Consider the following 20578-nt stretch of genomic DNA (forward strand, 5'->3'; position numbering starts at 1 on the left):
TTTCTACAATAACCTTTCAAGATAAGTTGGGTGGGGGCTTAGATGATGCTCCACCATAATAGAAAAAATGACAATAATATTGTTATTATTATTGGAAACTACAACTTATTGTGCAGAGTACCCTGCTAAGTATTATGTGTGTGTGTGTGTGTGTGTGTGTGTATAATCTTTCAATATTTACGTCAACACAATGATGTAGACATTCTTATATCCATTTTATTGAGAAGGAAACTGAAGTTTAGAGAGGTTAAGTAACTTAATCCCAGGTCATCTAGCTAGTAAATGGTAGGATGCAAACCCAGAACTACCTGACTTCAAAGTCCATGCTGTTAAGCAAACCTATACTTGTTCTTTTTACTTTTTAGTCTACAACTCCCTCATTTCATTTGCTTAGTTGACCTCCTTACTCAGAAAATTGATGCTCAAATGATCATTTTTCTAGTGTCCAAAGTAGTATATTTTCATTTCTTGTGTGTTGTCAATGAACTTAACCACACCAGTGTAGATAGAGTGTCATTTGTAAGCCAAACTCAGTTCAAAGCCTTTCTAATAGCATCAATCCAGTTACCAGAATTTGATCTCTTTAGGAAACTGTTACCACAATGTACAATTTTAAGGTCCCTCTGACTCTAGAATTCTGTAATTCCAAAGCACTTCTCTCCTGATAGCTCTTAAATTTATCATAACACTAAAAAAATAAGATTAGACTTTGCTTCTTTATTCTGAAGTGGGGTATAATAGGACAAAGCACAGGATTTAGGGACAGAAGATGTGGGTTGGAGTTCCAGCTCTATCATTTACTAGCTCTATGACCTTTGGTAAGTAACTCAACTTCTCTGAACTTCAATTTCTGTAAAATAAGGCTAGTTTAATAACATCTTACAGATTTACTGTAAGCTAGCAGGAGTAAAAGTATATAGGAGTAAAATATGCAGCATTAAATTGCTTTGTAAATGTTAAGTATTAACAATCTCATTGTAACATTTTATGTCAGGATTCTCAAGACAGTAGAATCCATAAACTAAAATTAGATTCAATTGTAGCCAGAAGTTTGAAAGTTAGACTTGAAAAGAACTTCTGAACACTAGGGCAGGTTACTAGGAGATGCCATGAAAGCTATTCAGAAAGTATCAGGGACCCAACTATCTGGCATGAATCAGTGAGCCTTGCCTAGAAGCAGACCAACAGGCCTAATGAGTATCTAACCATGTGAATAACCACAGTTCTAACCATGTGAATCTGTGACTTCTTTCAAATTATACTACACTACTAACTTAGAATACAGTACAACATGACTGCCAGTAGGAACATTATTTGGCATAGCAAAGAAAATATAAGGGACAAAGAAATGAAAGCCTCAATTCACGTAACCTTTTATTCATTATTCACAGCTTAGGAAAACCATAGTCAGACATACTGCAAAAGTTTTTCCATTTCTTGTCTGCTTAATGGTTCCTCTACTGGGTTGAAGAGTGTCCCTCCAAAATTCATGTCTACCCAAAACCTGTGAATGTGAATTTATTTAAAAATAGGATCTTTGCAGATGCAATCAAGTTAAGATGAGGTCACATTGGATTAGGGTGGGCCTTATGGCTGGTGTCCTTATAAGAAGAGGGAAATTTGGATACACAGATACACACAGAGAGAAGACAGCCATGTGAAGACAGAAGCAGAGATAAGAGTTTTGTTGCCACAAAGGAACACCAAGGATTACCAGAAATGGCCAGAAGCTAGGAAGAGACAAGGAAGCATCCTCCCCTGGAGCCTTCAGAGAGAACATGGCCTTGCCTATACTTTAATTTCAGACTTCTTGCCTCCAAAACTGTAAGAGAATAAATTTATGTTGTTTTAAGCCACCCAGTTTGTGATAATTTTTTATGACAGCCCTAGGAAACTAATACAGTTCCTGATAAGAGATTTCAATCTCTAATGCACTGTTAAGTAGCAAATTAGCAGACTTTGGTGTTAGATGTACCAGGGATCAAATATTGACTTTGCCACTTACTATATATATGACCTTGGGGAACTTAAGCTAAGTTTCACTTTCTTCCTCTGTAAAATTGGAATAGCAATACCTACCTTTCATGGTTTAAAGCACTAAATGAAATGATGTATGTAAGTCTCTTGGCATAGTGCATGGCATATGATAAGTACAAAATAAGTAGTAATAGATACTATTGTTATTAACATTGGAAAGGACCTAAAATATCTTTCTTCTAAGAAGGATAACATATTTCAGGACTATAATTCCGACTACTACCCTTGTAAATATATTGTCAAAATCCTTGCACTCATATTTTGTAAGTAGAACAACTGAGACCCAAAGAAGTAAAATATTTTGACCTAGTCATGCTGATTCTAGTGCACAGAAAGGACTAAAGCTCAGATCATCTGAACCACAGTCCAGAATATTATATATTATGTCATCCTTGATTATACAGGACTCAGAAATTCTTTAAGACATGAGTCCATCTGTTCTTCCATAGACCATACAAGAAAACACAGTATTTGCTTTCATAAGAGTGTTTTGCATGGATGATCTCATTCAGCATCTTACTGTCTGTATTTTGAAGATCTTGAGTAGAAGGTCTTCCCTCCTCTACTCCTAAAGTGAGGCTATGGGATAAACTAGAGGTTAAGAATTTGGTAGAGTCCAAGGATTGGTAAGGCTAAGGGATGAATTTAAAAATGAGATTAGGCACAATCTGTCAGGCAATCCACATATAATCAAGAGTAATGTATTGACCACAGTTGTTCATCTTCAAAAAGGGCCATCAATCATTTTAAGCAAACATTTAACTCATTATCTGAGAATTCATTTGTATTTTGAATGGTTTGCATACTAAATTCTCTAGTTTCCCATTTAAAGTTAAAAATGATTGTAATTATTTACCATTTTAGAAATAGGTGCAATTCCTAAATAAAAGAACTGTTATGGGCTGAATTGTGTCCCCTCAAAATTCATATGTTGAAATCCTAACCTCCAGTGACTTAGGATGTGACCATATTTGGAGGTAGGGTCTTTAAAGAGGTAATTAAATGAAAATGAGGTCACTAGGGTGGGCCCTAATCAATATTACTGGTGTCCTTATAAGAAGAGGAGATTAGGAAAAAGACACACACAGAGAGAAGACCATGTGAAGAGACAGGGAGAAGATCACCATCTACAAACCAAGAGGAGAGGCCTCAGAAGAAACAACCTTGTCAACACCTTGATCTTGGACTTCCAACCTCCAAAATTGTGAGAAAGAAAATTTCTGTTGTTTAAGCCACTTAGTCTATAGTACTTTTCATGGCAGCCCTAGCAAACTAATAAAAGAACTTATTCAGGTTTCCACTTGAAAACTCTGCTTTGTGTCAGTTTTTTTATTATACTAACCTTAATTTATTGGTGGTATATTAGACACCATCAGGGTGAGAGGGCATTGGGAGGAAAATGTTTGGTCCACAATATGATCTTTTATATTCACCTCCATACTGTATAGGGAATCTTCAATTTATTTTGTTGTTGTTGTTCTTATTTTCCTTTTTTTTAAATTACAGTATAGTTGATTTACAATATTATATTAGTGCCAGGTGTACAACAGAGTGATTCAAAATTTTATAGATTATGCTCAGTTTATAGTTCAGTTATTCTCTGTGCTAGCTATACAATATATCCTTGTTGCTTATTTATTTTATACATAGTAGTTTGTGCCGCTTTATCCTCTACCCCTATCTTGCCCCTTCCCCCTTCCCTCTCCGTACTGGTAACCACTAGATTGTTCTCTATACCTGTGAGTCTGTTTCTTTTTTGCTATATTCACTAGTTTGTTTTATTTTTTAGATTCCACATATAAGTGATAACATACAGTATCTGTTTTTCTCTGTCTGACTTATTTCACTACGCATAATACCCTCCAGGTCCATCCATGTTGTTGCAAATGGCAAAATTTCATTCTTTTTTATGGCTGAGTAGTATTCCATTGTGTGTGTGTGTGTGTATATATATATATATATATATACCACATCTATATCTGTTCGTCTGTTGATGGATACTTAGGTTGCTTCCATATCTTGACTATTGTAAATAATGCTGCTATGAATATTGGGGTGCCTGTATCTTTTTGAATTAGTATTTCTGTTTTCTTTGGATATATACCCAGGAGTGGAATTGCCGAATCATATGGTAGTTCTATTTTTAGTTTTCTGAGAAACCTCCATACTGTTTTCCACAGTGGATGCACCAATTTACATTCCCACCAACAGTGTATGAGGGTTCCCTTTTCTCCACATCTTCACCAACATTTGTTATTTGTGTTCGTTTTGATGATAGCCATTCTGACAGTTGTGAGGTGACATTATGGTTTTGATTTGAATTTCTCTGATGATTAACAATGTTGAACATCTTTTCATGTGCCTGTTGGCCATCTGTATGTCTTCTTTAGGAAAATGAATATTCAGGTCTTCTGCCTATTTTTTAATTGTTTGTTTTTTTGATATTGAGTTGTATGAGCTGTTTATGTATTTTGGATATTAACCCCTTATCATTTGCAAATATTTTCTCCCATTCAGTAGGCTGTCTTTTCATTTTGTTGATGGTTTCATTTGCTGTGCAAAGCTTATAATTTAAATTAGGTCCCATTTGTTTATTTTTGCTTTTGTTTCCTTTGCCTTAGGAGACAGATCCAAAAAAATATTACTATGATTTATGTCAGAGTGTTCTGCCTACATTCTCTTCTAGGAGTTTTATGGTTGCCAGTCACATTTAGGTGAGTTTATTCACCTAATTCATTTTGAGTTTATTTTTGTATATGGTGTGAGAAAATGTTCTAATTTCATTCTTTCGCATGTAGCCGTCCAGCTGTCCTAGGCCCACTTATTGAAGAGACTGTCTTTTCTCCATTTTATATTCTTTTTTTATTGAAATATAGTTGGTTTACAATGTTGTGTTAGTTTCAAGTGTACAGCAAAGAGATTCAGTTATACACACACACACACATATATATATATATATATATATACTTTTTTTTACATTCTCTTCCATTATAAGTTATTACAAGATATTTAGTATAGTTCCCTGTGCTATACAGTAGGTCCTTGTTGGTTACCTATTTTATATATAGTAGTGTGTGTATTTGAATCCCAAACTCCTAATTTATCCCTTCCACCCTTTCCCCTTTGGTAACCATAAGTTTGTTTTCTATGTCTGTGAGTCTATTTCTGTTTTGTAAATAAGTTCAAGTGTATCAATTTTTTTAGATTCCACATATAAGCAATATCATATAATATTTGTCTGGCTTACTTCACTTAGTATGATAATCTCTAGGTCCATTCATGTTGCTGCAAATGGCATTATTTCATTCTTTTTTATGGCTGAGTATTCCATTGTGTATATATACCACATCTTCTTTATCCATTCATCTGTCAATGGACACTTAGGTTGCTTCTATGTCTTGGCTATTGTAAATAGTGCTGCTATGAATGTTGGGGTGCATGTATCTTTTCAAATTAGAGTTTTCTCTGGATATATGCCCAGGAGTGGGATTGCAGGATCATATGGTATCTCTAATTTTAGTTTTTTAAGGAACCTCCATACTGTTCTCCATAGTGGCTGTACCAATTTACATTCCCACCAACAATGTAGGAGGGTTCCTTTTTCTCCACACCCTCTCTAACATTTATTTTCGTAAACTTTTCGATGATGGCCATTCTGACTGGTGTGTGATACCTCATTGTAGTTTTGATTTGCATTTCTCTAATTAGTGACGTTATGCATCTTTTCATGTGCCTTTTGGCCATCTATATGACTTCTTTGGAGAAATATCTATTTAGATCTTCTGCCCGTCTTTTGATTGGTTTTTTTCTTTTTATATTGAGCTTTATGAGCTGTGTCTATGCTTTGGAGATTAATCTCTTGTTGGTCGCATTGTTTGCAAATATCTTCTCCATTCTGTAAGTTAACTTCTTATTTTGTTTATGGTTTCCTTTGCTGTGAAAAAGCTTTTAAGTTTAATTAGGTCCGTTTATTTTTGATTTTATTTCCATTACTCTAGGAGACGGATCCAAAAAGATATTGCTGCGATTTATGTCAGAGAGTGCTTTGCCTTTTTTTTTTGCTCTAGGAGTTTTATGGTATCCAGCTTTACATTTAGGTCTTTAATCCATTTTGAGTTTATTTTTGTGTATGCTGTTAGAGAATGTTCTAATTTCATTCTTTTACATATTCTGGCCTCCTTTGTTGTAGATTAATTGACCATAAGTGCATGGGTATAATACACTATTTTATATTTATTATTGTGAAATTACTTTATAATGAGGATTTGGGAACCAGACAAAAGCTCTCTTTATGGGCTAACCCACTTCTAAAAGAATATTATGTTGATGTTAATATTAGTGTAATTATAATAATTATATATAATTATAATAATTAGTATCAATTTGCTGATTTATATCAATATAATTTTGTTACAAAAATAATGCTTATTGAAAATTCAAACTAAACAAAAATATGTAAGATAAAAAATAAAGTCCTCCTCACCCTCCCCCCTCCCCTATCAATGTCTATTCACAGATAACTAGTATATTTGGTTTGATTTGTATCCTTCTAGATCTTTCTCTCTGTATTTACATATAAACATATGATTATGGATTTGTATAATTTGTTTAGGATTGGTTGTTTTTTAATCTGGATGACACTGGGCATATTTTCCTATGATTTACTTTTTTCACTTAATAATATATCATAGATGTCTTTCCATATTAGTATATACAAACATATTTCATTTTTTTAATGACCTCAAATTATTCCATGGTATGGATATATTGATACTATGATTTATTTAACCATTCCTCAATGATGAACTTAGAAAACAAAACTTTATTGTTTTTCTTGATGATAAAGGTAATAGAACCTCATAAAATGCAAACAGTATAGAAGTGGATAAAATAGAAAGTGTAAGTCCTTTGTAGTCACTGCAGAGGTTAAGGATGAAGCAAGATTCAGTGGTGTGTATAGTACACACCGCTTGATAAATGTTTTAAAAAGTGATTTTCCTCCCTTACCTTTTGACAAGTCTCTTTTGCTATAGCTACATCTAGATGTACCATTTCAAAGATATGACTCTCCCAAGCTTCAATTTGCTCCTCCCCAGTTGGCTGGGCTGGAACTTCCATGCTCCTGTGCCCTTCCCAATATGTCTCCTGCAGCCCCCACTTGTATCTGGCTACCATTTGGTGCAGGCATGTATGGAGCCAAAATGGTGAGGTCTATGTGTGTGAGGAAAGATCATCCAGAGTTCAGCCAATGCTAGGTTTCAGAGACATGATTTTGCTTCCTACCCTAGCTGTGTAGCTGTCAACACTGTTTTCAGTCATACAGCCTATAACTTCTAACACATTTAAATGTGGCTATGAGGAAAATAAGAATATTACACTGGAAGTAAGAATAAATAGTTAACTTTTAGAAAATCTATGATGAAAAGACATCAAAGGAAAAGGCCCATGTAATCTCTTATTTATTTATTTTCTTATTTACTTATTTATTTTCTTTGGGTGTTAAACTAAATATTTTGATTATTATCAGTTAACAGGTGAAGGGACTGGAGGCTAAAGATAACTAAGGTCACTTAACTGTTAAAGAGTCATAATAAATACTACTTCAAGTGCACTTAATGTGTGCCAGCTACTGCTCTAATGTGCCTTAGGTATATTGATTCATTTAATTCTCATTTACAGCCCTATAAAGTAAGTATTATCATATGCCCATTTACAGATGAGAAAACTGAGTATAGCGAGTATATTAGTTTGCTAGGGCTGCCATTACTAATTACCATAAGCATAGTGACATAAACCAACAGAAATTTATACTTTCATGGACCTGGAGGGCAAAAGTCTGAAATCAAGGCATCGGCAGGCCATGCTCCCTCCAGAGGCTCAAGAGGAGATTCCAAATCTTATCTTTTCCAGCTTCCAGTGACTGCCTTTGTTCCTTGACTTGTGGCTGCATCACTTTACCTTGGAAAAGGCCCATTTTAAAATCTCTTTGTTTTTTGTTTTTGTCAGGTTTATTGAGATATGATTTACATACAATAAGAATCACACCTTATTAGTGTACAGGTTGTTGAGTTTTGACAGATGTATACAATTGATGTAAACACCACTACCATCAAGATATAGAATATTTACGTTACCCTCAAAATATCGCCTTTCCCCAGAGTTCTCTGACTTTCCACCCTGGCAACCAATAATCAGTTTTCTGTCCCTATAGTTTTACTTTTTTCAGAATGTCATATAAATTGAATATTACAATGCATAGCTTTTTGTATCTGGCTTCTTTATTTAGCAGTATGCATTTAAGATTCATCCTTGTCAGTGTATGTATGAGTAGTTTGTTCCTTTTTATTGCTGAGTAGTGTTCTATATAATAAATGTACTACAGTTTGCTTATTCATTCATCAGCTGATGAGCATTTGGGTTGTTTTCAGTTTTTGGCTATTATAAATAAAATTGATAAGAATATACATGTACAGGCCTTTGTGGAAATGTGTGTTTTTATTTCTTTTGGGTAAATACCTAGGAGTAGGATTGCTGGGTTCTGTGGTAGTTTTATGTTTATCTTTATAAGAAACTGCCAAACTGTTTTCCAAAGCAGTCCTACCATTTTATATCTCCATCAGTGATATGAGAAGTCCAGTGGCTCTGTATCTTCACTGTCACTTAGTGTTGTCAGGTTTTTTGTGTGTGAAGTGGTATCTCCTATGGTTTTAATTTACCCTCTGTAATGACTAATGATAACCATCTTTTCATGTGCTTGTTTGCCGTCTGTATATCTTCTTTTATGAAGTGTCCAAGTCTTCTGCCAAATTTTTTTGAATTGTTTGTCTTATTATTGAGTTGTAAGAGATCTTTAAATGTCTAGATACAAGTCTCTATGTTTTTAAGAAAATATGATTCCTCTCCATGGGAAAAAATTAGGATCAACAGGAGGGCATTACCAGGAAGCATATTTCTGTTTAATATGACAAAGATATGTCTAACAATCAGAGTTATCCAGCGATAGAATGGACTGCCCGAGAGTTGATAAGTTTCCCGTGACTTCAGGTGTTCAAATGAAAGTTGGGTGACCAATTGTTAGGGATAATGCAAAGCAGATTTATTCATCATGGAGACTGCTGGACCAAATGACATCCAAGGGCTCTTTCTAATCTAAAATTGTATAATACTAAGATAAATCAAGTCAACATCATATTAATGAGGTAGAGCTCTTATTGGTTGTATAAACAAAAGGAAATAGATTCTGAGGGAACCAAGCTGGGATTTTGACAAACCCTACCACTTCCCCAGCCAGTGAAAAATTGGCTCACAAATCCCTAGCCACCATAAAGACAGTAAAGTGTCTCTGTTCTGCTTCAGTGTCCTCTGTGAATATGCCTGACAACATGGGGGCATTGGGCTATACTTAATCCATATGATACATACAGAATGATGACATCTCAACTATCCATTTTAAACCAGGAAAGTAGACAAAGATAATTCCCCAATGAATGTTGCTCTGTGTACTTCTTTATCCCCAAGATGAATGAATCAATGAAATGTTAAGTAGATATTATCAAGAAGAGGACTGGAAACAAACCATTTTCCTCTTTTTGAACAAAACCATGGTGTGTCTGTCCCTGAAGTCTGTGTAATTTTTACCACCATACGTCAGAAAACAGATCACTAAGATTTAAGAGGAAGGATGGGAGAGGAAGAAAGCTGATGTTAATTAAGTCCTTAGAGTATGTGAGATACTTCCGTATTCAAGTCAATTAGTTCTCACAACCTGACAAGGTGGTTGTCGTTTATGTGTGTGTGTGTGTATGTATGTATGTATGTATGTATATATGTATATATATATATATATATATATATATCCAAAGTGTACCAAAAAGAGAGGCCTCTTCAGCATGGAAAAACAAAAACTGAAAGGGGCTATAATCCAAGATTGTAAACATACGAAGGCTATATATCTTGTTAGCTTTGTGTTGTTAACCAAACTCCAATACACAGGACTAGAAAACACTTTGAAAGTGAAAAATAGTTTAAGGCAACTAAAATGAAGCCCTGCTTTTGCACAGTGGCTGACAAACTTATGAGACTTACCACCCCCCAGAATTGGTATAGACTGAAGACATAATCAGCTTCATAAAAGTTTATATAAATTGATGAGTGGTAGATATCTGATGGGTAACTAGGGGAAATTAGTATAGTTGGAGACAACCCTAACTTTTGAAGTTGGTATCAATAAGGAAAACCATGCTCTTTCAAAACATGATGCCATGTTTTGGCTCTAGAATTTGATCTCACCGAGACTCCTGGGGGTAGCTGGCTAAACCTTAGAAACAACTATTTAGAAAATCTTGTATTCTCCTAGGGGTGGCTAAATCATAGAAACAACTCTTGAGCCAATCTTATATTCTTGTGAATTATCCCTAGCTCCTTGATTACAACCTATGGGCCTCTAACCCCATTCTCTCCAAACATTCCTTCAAATAGCTGAGAGACAAGGTTCAGCTCTTTGTTAGAGCTTTTAAGGCAGTGAAAGTAAAGTAAAGCAGTGAAGTCAAATATTAGAGTCAAGACCTCTTTACTAGGTATCCCATTCAAAGGGAAAAGTGACTATCTAGTTGACAATTTTCCCCTGATCATAATCTCGGGTTTTCTATATTGAGCCAAAATGGGAATTTTAGTGAGGACTCTTTCAATTGCTAAAGCTACAGCTGATATTCCTATTTGAATTATAGTATGTAATTGAAAGGTGCACCCATCTCTCCATAACCCCCTTCTACCAACTAAAATGCTTTTCAATTGATATAAAAGATATTACAGAAAATAGTGTCTTTTTAAACTAAGCATAGTTTCCAACAATAGCTTTTTAAAGAAAAAAGGTATGCTAGATAATTACCACAGCAACAGCCTTAGCATTTATGTGTCTGAGTATATATAGTAAAGCATTATTATTTTCCTAGTTTCCCCATTTTGGTGCTGATCTTGCTGCATTCAAAGCAGTCTATCTGCTGCATTCATTTTTATTCACACAAGAATGTATACGGATGTATACACATGCACACACATACACACAAAATCATTCACTTCTCATTAGTCCCTGGGAGCAATACCTAGAAAGGCATCCTGCTGACCAAAGATGTTGCTAATAACAACCTTATGCTGCTTCCACCATGTGGTTTCGATTCCATAATTTTTATCAAGAAGTTTATGAGTCATTATTTCAGGGAAAAAGCTCAAGTAGTCATTCTCATTTCAGAAGCTATTCCCATAATGGGATATTGACATTGCAACACAGTGACAAAATTCAGAACAACTGCATGCTGAGGTGGATTTTTCTGACAGTTGGTCATCTCCTTATGGCTGATTTCTCCTTCTCCTGAAAACCTTTGTACATTATGGAAGGAAAAAAAGAACACTTGAAAGGCTTTTGGCTTTCATGTGGTAAACAGCTTCAGCGGCTTCAGATGCCCCATGACTGTGATTACTACCAAATAAGCGAAGGGCTCTACTTTGCCTGTTTGCTTAAAAAAGATGTTTTCCAATTTCATTCCAATGTCAATGAGTAGTGGCAGTTCAGGGATACAGTTCATAAGCTGTTTGATTTCTCTAGTTATCTGAAATCTCACTAGAGCATCACACTTAAAAAGAAAGACTCAGTGTCCTTGCAGTTTATAGGGATGATTATTCTAGGTACAAAATTAGTAATTATAGAGAAATATGTTGCTCATTTTTAAGACAGAAAAAGAATGGACTTCTATACATTTGGGACCATAGCTTAGGAAGACTATATATATATATATATATGGAGAAACATAAAATTGAGACTCACGAAGCCTAGCCATAATACTCACTGCAGGATGAAATGTGACAGAGATATGGTAATTGCCTGTCAAGGATTTTGGAGAGGAGCTTCCTCCTTGGGATGGTAAGCTGAACAACCCAATAACCTCTAAGGCCCTATTTCTCATGGTTCTTCTGCCTCAGAATTACCTGGGGAAGTTGGTAGATTCTTGGACTCCATCACAGACTACTGATTCAGAATATTTTGGTGTAGAATTTGGGAATCTGCCTTCTATTAATCTCCCAAAGTGATTTTGATGCACACTAAAATTTGAGAACCACTCCTCTAGGGAAAAGAGCTCTGGACTGGGGGTGAGGAAACCTGGATTCTGGTCCCAGTGTTTCCGTAACTTTGCTGGGTAACCCTGATCAAGTCACTTACCCTCTCTAGGCCTCAGTTACCTGTCTATAAAATGAGGATGTTGAACTAGATGATCTCTATGTTCTCATCCAACTCTAGATTTTTATGAAATCTATAGTATAGTCCCTATTCTGCCAATCTACTGAATGACTTTGACTTAATCATTTGACCTCATGAGTCCTCATTTTCCATCCATCTATAAAGTATTCATAACTTCTATGAAACCATGGAATGCAGAAATGGGAGCCAGCTGTTTCTAGTTCTATGATTAAGCCAGGTATAGATTTGTACTATGACCTAGAACAAGTTAAAATCCTACACTTCCCATCTCAATCACTGGAACTAAAGCAAAGTAAATATGCTTAAAATACTACCAAGTGTAAGAGTTTAGTTCTCATCATTCAAGTGATCCAAATTGCTGAACTTTATTGTCTTTGAAGTGCACAGTGAGAACGTAAACATAAAATTATTTTGTCCTAATTTCCTTGCAGCCAAAAGTTCCATACTCCCATTCCATACTGAAGGAACAGAGGTTACTATATGTCCCATGTAACTTAGATAGTCATGGAATCTTCCCTGTATAAACCTCATAAAATCAAAGAAACAAAAACATAGCAAAGGATAACACAGAAAGAAAAAATTTAAAAGTCTTGCCAAAGATAAAAAATTCTAATAACATTTCACAAGGACTATGCTGTGGAAGAAGAGTTACTCTCATTTATTGGTGAGGAGAATGTAAAGTAAATAAAACTTTTAAAATGGCAATTTGGCAGTATCTATCAAAAGGCCTGTGTTTGTATCTAGCAGTCCCACTTCAGGGAATTGATCCTATACATATTTTTAGTACATATGCCAGTGACATGTATACAAAGCTTTTCATTACAACATTATTTGTATTAGCAAGAGAAGGGGAAAAACTAAGTTTCCATCAGAGACAATTTGGTTAAATAAATTTTGGTACCTTCATGCAATGGAATCCCATGCCACTTTTTAAAAGGAGAATGAGGAAGCTCCCCCTCTCCAAGTTATATTATGTGGAATGATCTCCAACTTATAGCAGGTGTAAAAGAAATGGGTTGCAGAACAGTGTGTACAGAATACTGCTATTTGTGTGAAAAAGCACACTGTTTTGGTGCTTTTATATGTATAAAATCTGATAGGATACAGAATAAACTCATGACGCTGTGACAGTTGTGGCTTCCAGGGAGGGGAACTGGGTGGCTGAGGGACAGTGATAGAAGGGAGACTTTTAACTGTGTACTATTTTGAACCTTGTGAGTGTATTACCTTTCAAAAATACAGTGAAAAAAATTTAATATAACAAAAATTCCATATGTGTACTGTGTTTATATACTTATATAAACATATACAAATAGAGGATCTGGAATGATACACATCAAACACAAAATAGGTATTATGCCTTAGGAGGAAGAGGGGGGAGGTTAGATATATGTGTGTGGTCGACATTTACTTTTACTTTCTACTGCTTGAATTTCAAAATGAGATTTCATAATTACTCAAAACAAGCACATTAAAAAGGTCTCATACCACAGGGCTGGGAGCACTGGGCCAGCTTTTTTCGATTCTGTCATAAATATGTGAGAGACTCAGCCTTATTAACTTGGTGTTGAGTCTCATCGTTCCCTTGAGTCTTCCTGATGGATTGAAGTAATCACACCTTACTATGCAAGGACTCACAATGAAACAGTAAAATGACCTTCAGTCTTACAATGACCTCTTTGAAGAATACTGAAATTTCCCATATCAGAAGAGCGATCTAGGAGGCAAAGAATATAAAAACAAAAGTGGTGGGGAGCCACAAATGTCTCAAAGGTACAACTCACATTTCAAAAGTGTGTAGTCTTGGGGACTTCCCTGACGGTCCATTGCTTTCCAGTGCAGGTGGTGTGAGTTCGGTCCCTGGGCAGGGAGCTAAGATCCCACATGCCTTGGAGCCAAAAAACCATAATATAAAAACAGAAGTAATATTGTAACAAATTCAATAAAGACTTTAAAAATGGTCCACATAAAAAAAATATTAAAAAAAAGTGTGTAGTCTTTGGGGCTACTGAAACAAAAACTTGTGATTTAGAGTCAGAAGTCCTGTGTTTAAGACCTGGCTATGTTATATAGTAGCTGTGTGACTTTGGATAATCAACTACCCCTGATAGTTAATCAACTGTCCTTATCCTGTTACCTATCTCACAAACTTGTTGAAAAAATAAAATTGGATAATATTATGAAATCACATTGTAAACTCTATAGCACTGTGCAAATACTATCATTATTATCTTTCAGTACCCATAGTGGCAGAGAGAATGACAACTGGCAACAGTAGCTTCCCCCACATTGTCATAAAAGACATTTCCCCTTTACTCCCAGAATCACATGACAACTTTTAAAATACGCGACTTCCAGAAAGTCTCTGGTTCCAAATTTGGCATTATAAATTGTTTCTGTCACTGCATGGGAAAAGGGTAAGAATTAACCTTTCATAATAATACTAGAAAATACTTGGTAATAGGAAAACAAAATAGAGATTTGTTGAGATTTACATCTTACTGAACTCTTAGAAATGGACGAAAATATAAACACTGATTTTTTTCTTAAATTTCAGTTATCTACCTCATATTCTACCATGCCATCTTTGTGTTCTTTACCTGGACCTACTGGAAGTCTATTTTTACACTCCCACAACAGCCAAACCAGAAGGTAAGAATACTGGTTACTTCACAAAGGCTAAAAACAGAGGAAAGAGAAATGCCAATAAGGCAAGAAGAGGGCAAAAAGAGGAGCAAATAACCTTCCATTACAAAAGAGAGATTCAGGGTGATCTTTAAAAAGGACTTGTAGTGATAAATGTAAATTAAGAATAAGATAGTCTATTGAAGGAGTTTGTGAAATCACCAGCCATGGATATCTTTAAGACTAGGAAACCACTATCTGTATTGGTGATAGATTGAGAGAAACAAGAAAACACTTGGATTCTGAGGACTCATCTATTTCAATTCTATGAAACTATAATAATTTAGGCCTCAGTGAGAATCTAGGAGACAACTAGAAAAAATTACAATAGTTAAATTGATCATTTTCAAATTGTGTTCCCTTGAATGAAAGTGTTTCATGCAATATTTGGGAGGGTGCATAAAAAATTCTAATAATATCAGGCATTTATAATATGTGACTACTGTGAAACAGATTAGTTTCCAAAGTAGGAAAAAAAAACAATGGAAGAAGTTTCAACAGCCTCCAAACATTAGGGAAAGTACTGGTTTTAATTTTCCCATTTATGGGATCAAAATTGTACACATACAAAATAAAATTAAACACAGAGAAAGACAAATATCATGTGATATCTCTCATATGTGGATTCTAATTTAAAAAAAAGATGCAAATGAACTTATTTACAAAACAGAGACAGACTCACAGATATTGGAAACAAACTTATGGTTACTGAAGGGAAGACATGGTGGAGAGGGATAAATCAGGAGCTTGGGATGAACATACACACACTACTACATATAAGATAACCAACAAGGACCTACTGTATAGCACAGGGAACTCTACTCAATATTCTGTGATAACCTATATGAGAAAAGAAAGAATGAATATATGTATAACTGAATCACTTTGCTGTACACCTGAAACTAACACAACATTGTAAATCAATTATACTCAAATAAAATGTTTAAAAAACACAAAGGAAGGTAGTAATGCAAGAATCGAGGAACATGAGATATAGGTTATATAGAAAATGGCGGAAGTTCTTCCTTATGAGTAATTATTTGAAATATAAATGGATTAAACTATCCAATTAAAAGGCAGACATTGGCATAATGGATAAACATTATCATCTATCTTTATGCTGTCTACAAATGACTCACTTTAGAGCCAAAGACATAAATAGGTTGAAAGTGAAAGGATGGAAAAAGTTATTCCAAGCAAATAGTAATCAAAAGAGAGCAAGGGTAGATATACTAATATCACACGAAGAGGTTTTAAGCCAAAAACAGTTACAAGACACAAAGAAGAAAAAGACCTACTGAATGATGTCAGAAAGATGGCAGAGTAGGAGATACCAGCCTCTATCCCTGCCCCCCCCTACCAAAAACAACAGACAGCTATACAGAAATGAAAATATCCCTGGGGGGGGCTCAAGTAATTAAGAGCCTGCAGCAACACAGTGGGGAAAAAAATGGAGAATAACCACACAGAAAGGATTGCTGGGGAAATCATGGCAGAGACATCTGAAGAGGGCTAAGAACAAAGAAACAGGGCAGAGGCTATCAGTAACAGCCCTGCGGCAGATGCCCATGCAGTCCCCACTGGTCTCCTCTGTGGAGGATCCTCACAACTTTTGCTTCTGAGGATCTCAACTGCTCCCATGACAGACATGAATTTCTGCAGCTTTAACAGCAGAGGACTCCATAGTGTTTGTTGGTGTGGACCCCAGCAGCCTGCTCTGTAGAGGATACTGTCAGCTTTTGCCACTGAAGTAACCAACAGCCAACATTGCCACAGACACCCCAGGGAGTGAGACACTGCTGAGACTTCTCTAAAAGAAGAAGCTGCTGTTGTGCTGCCTCAGTACCAGGGCTGCCACTGCCCCCCCCCCAACACTGTGCTTGCCCTAGACACCAGACCTATGGCCACTCCATGTGTACCTACCACCTGACCCCAGCACCTGCCACCAGACTCCATGCATGCCCATGCTCCAGAAACTGGCTCCATGGCCACTCCACATATACCAATAACTCAGACACCAGAGCCACTGACACTGCAGGGTATCCCATGGCCCAGGCACTAGAGACACTATCACTCCATGAGCACATGCTCTGGACCCTGTATCCACAGCCAATCTGCAAGTGCCTGCACCACAGAAACCAGAGCACTGCTGCAGTGGGTGTACCTGCCCTCTAGAACCCAGGTCCACTAGCTGCTTCACAAGTGCTCAAACATGGAACACCCAAGCCACTACTGTAGCAGGCTCATCCATGCACCACGCATGCCTGCTATCCAGACCATAGCTCCATATCTACTCTGCAAGTGCATGCACCTTGCACACCATTACCACCATTGCAGTGAGGTTGCCTGTGCCCCAGGCACTAACACCACCACCTCCCTAGACCCCTGAGCCACTCCAGTGGCTTCACACATGCCTCCATTCCAGACTCTGTCTCCATTGCTTCTCCATAGGCACCCATGCATCAAACATCATAGACACAACCACAGTAAGTGTGTCCACAAACTGGACCCAGGGCCTCGAAGGATCCCCTCAGCCATGACTTCCACCATGCTAGAAAAAGGTATCAGGAGGACTCCAGAAGCCGTTACTACTGAAGACCTCAACAGCCCACACTTCTTCTGCAGACACCCACAGCCTTGGCCACCAACGTCTCCTTCAATCTTTGCTGATGCTGATGACAGCTGACAGAGCTGCACAGAGACTGAACCTTCCCTGGAGTCAGAACTACTTCATCCCACCCAACTGTAAGACTTGTACCCACCAATAGATAAAGGGCTTTCCCCACTTAAACCAGTCCATAAATTCTGGAAGTGGTTGCTACATCAAATGTGAACACATCCATGCAATGATACAAGAAATGCAAACACTCAAGGAAAAATAACACCACCAAAGGAGCACAATATTCTGGTAAGCAACTGCAAAGAGATCTATAAAAAAAATCAAAATAATTATTTTAAGGAACTTGACAATTTACAGGAGGACACAGATAGACAACTCAACGAAATCAGGAACAAAACAAGAAGTTAAACAAATAGAGATAAACCATTAAAAAAAGAACAAAAACAATTCTGGAGCTGAAAAATACAATGAATGAAAGGAAAAATAATATAGAGAGTATCAACAACAGATTTGATGAAGCAGAAGAAAGAGCCTGAAAACTCAAGCATAGGTAATATGAAATTATCCAGTTAGAGGAACAAAAAGAAAAAAGAATGAAAGGGTGAAGACAGTTCATGGGACTTATGAGACACCATCAAGCATAAGAATATATGCATTATGGGGATAAAAGGAGAAGAGAGAAAGGGGCAGAAAGCTTATTTAAATAAATAATGGCTGAAAATTTCCCAAATTTGGGGAGAGATATGGATATCCAGGTACATGAAGCTCAAAAGTCCCCAGTTTCAACCAAAAGAGGACTTTACCAGGACATACTATAGTCAAACTTTCAAAAGTCAAAGACAAGGAGTTTTGAAAGTAGAAAAAGAGAAAGAGTGGTCAATCACAAGGGAAACTGCATAAGGCCATCAGTGGATTTCTGAGAAGAAACCTTGCAGGCCAGGACAGAGTGGACTGATATATTAAAAATGCTTGTAGAAAAAACTACAAGCATTTTTTACAAAGGTTGTCTTACCCAGCAAAGCCATCCTTCAGAAATGAAGGAGAGTTAGTTTTCCACCAAACAAAACCTGAAGGAGTTCATCCCTAGGAGAAGTGCCTTACAAGAAATGTTGAAGATGAAATGACAAGATGACAATTAGTAATGTGAAAACCTATGAAAGTAAAACAAACATGCACTGATAATGGTTAATATATGGAACAATTCAAAATACTGTAATACTGTAATGGTGGTGTGTAAATCACTTTTAACTCTGGTATAAAGATTAAAAAACAAAGTATTAAAAATAACTATGAGTAAAATATTTTTAATGGATACACTATAAAGTGATGTAAATTGAGAAATCAAATGCATAAAATGTTGGGGAGGAAGTAATACGATAGTGTTTATGTATGCAGTGGAAGTTAACTTCTTAACAGCTTCAAATAGAATGTTATAAATATAAGATGTTTTATGTAAGCTCCATGGTAACCCCCCAAAAAACTCTAGCAGATACACAAAAGATAAAGAAAAGGAAATAAAAGTACACTACTACAGAAAATTAAACCACAAAGGAAAACACTTAGGATGAATAAAGGAACTACAAAACAGCCAGAAAACAATTAACAAACTGGTATAGTGCATCCTTACCTATCAATTATTACTTCTAATGTTAATTGGTTAAATTCTCCAATCAAAAGACATAGAGTAGCTGAATGGATAAAAAAAAAGCAAGACACAGTTACATGCCTATAAGAGACTCATTTAAGATTTAAGGATACATATGAGCTTAAAGTGAAGGGATGGAAAAAGATATTCCATGCAAATGGAAGCTAAAAGAGATCAAGGATATCTACAGTATATCAGGCAAATAGACTTCAAGTCAACAACCATAAGTGGAGACAAAGTAGATCATTATATAATACTAAAACAGGTAAATTCATCAAGAGGATATGACAGTTGTAAATATATATGCACCTAACATTAAAGCATCTAAATATATCAAGCACATATTAACAACACTGAAGGGAGGAATAGAGAGAATAAAATAATAGAGGAGAGGAGCTTCAAGATGGTGGAAAAGTAAGATGTGGAGATCACCTTCCTCCTCACAAATACATCAAAAATATATCTACATGTGGAACAACTCCTACAGAACACCTACTGAACGCTGGCAGAAGACCTCAGACCTCCCAAAAGGCAAGAAACCCCCCATATACTTGGGTAGGGCAAAAGAAAAAAGAAAAAAAGGAAAAAGGAATAGGGACGGGACCTGAACCAGTATGAGGGAGCTGTGAAGGAGGAAAGGTTTCCAAACACTAGGAAACCGCTTCACAGGTGGAGACTGCAGGTGGCGGATGGGGGAAGCTTCGGAGCCGCGGAGGAGAGCGCAGCAACACGGGTGCAGAGGGCAAAGCAGAGAGATTCCCGCACAGAGGATTGGTGATGACCAGCACTCACCAACCCGAGAGGCTTGTCTGCTCACCCACCAGGGCGAGTGGGGGCTGGGAGCTGAGGCTTGGGCATCACTCGGATCGCAGGAAGAGGACTGGGGTTGGCTGCGTGAACGCAGCCTGAAGGGGGCTACTGTGCCACAGCTAGCCAGGAGGGAGTCTGGGAAAAAGTCTGGACCTGCCTAAGAGGCAACAGACTTTTTCTTCCCTCTTTGTTTTGTGGTGCATGAGGAGAGGGGATTAAGAACACCGCTTAAAGGAGCTCCAGAGATGGGCGCGAGCCATGGCTATCAGTGCGGACCCCAGAGATGGGCATGAGACGCTAAGGCTACTGCTGTAGCCACCAAGAAGCCTGTGTGCAAGCACGGGTCACTATCCACACCTCCCCTCCTGGGGGCCTGTACAGCCCGCCACTGCCAGGGTCCCGGGATCCAGGGACAACTTCCCAGGGAGAAAACAGGGCATGCCTCAGGCTGATGGAACGTCACGCTGGCCTCTGCTGCCACAGGCTCGCCCCGCATACCGTACCTCTCCCTCCCCCTGGCCAGAGTGAG

At 37.0% G+C, this 20578-nt stretch overlaps 1 protein-coding gene across 1 annotated transcript in view; it reads left to right on the forward strand.

The window, feature by feature from the left end:
- The window catches only part of ZDHHC15 (zDHHC palmitoyltransferase 15), a 59644-nt gene that overhangs the window by 11426 nt on the left and 27640 nt on the right, over positions 1–20578 (forward strand). The window contains exon 2 of the mRNA XM_024766423.1: positions 14847–14941. Coding sequence (XP_024622191.1) covers positions 14847–14941 — 95 coding nt within the window. The remainder of the gene's footprint in view (positions 1–14846; positions 14942–20578) is intronic.

Source organism: Neophocaena asiaeorientalis, unplaced genomic scaffold, assembly GCF_003031525.2.
Source record: "Neophocaena asiaeorientalis asiaeorientalis breed wild unplaced genomic scaffold, Neophocaena_asiaeorientalis_V1.1 scaffold47, whole genome shotgun sequence".
In the NCBI taxonomy this organism is placed as follows: domain Eukaryota; kingdom Metazoa; phylum Chordata; class Mammalia; order Artiodactyla; family Phocoenidae; genus Neophocaena; species Neophocaena asiaeorientalis.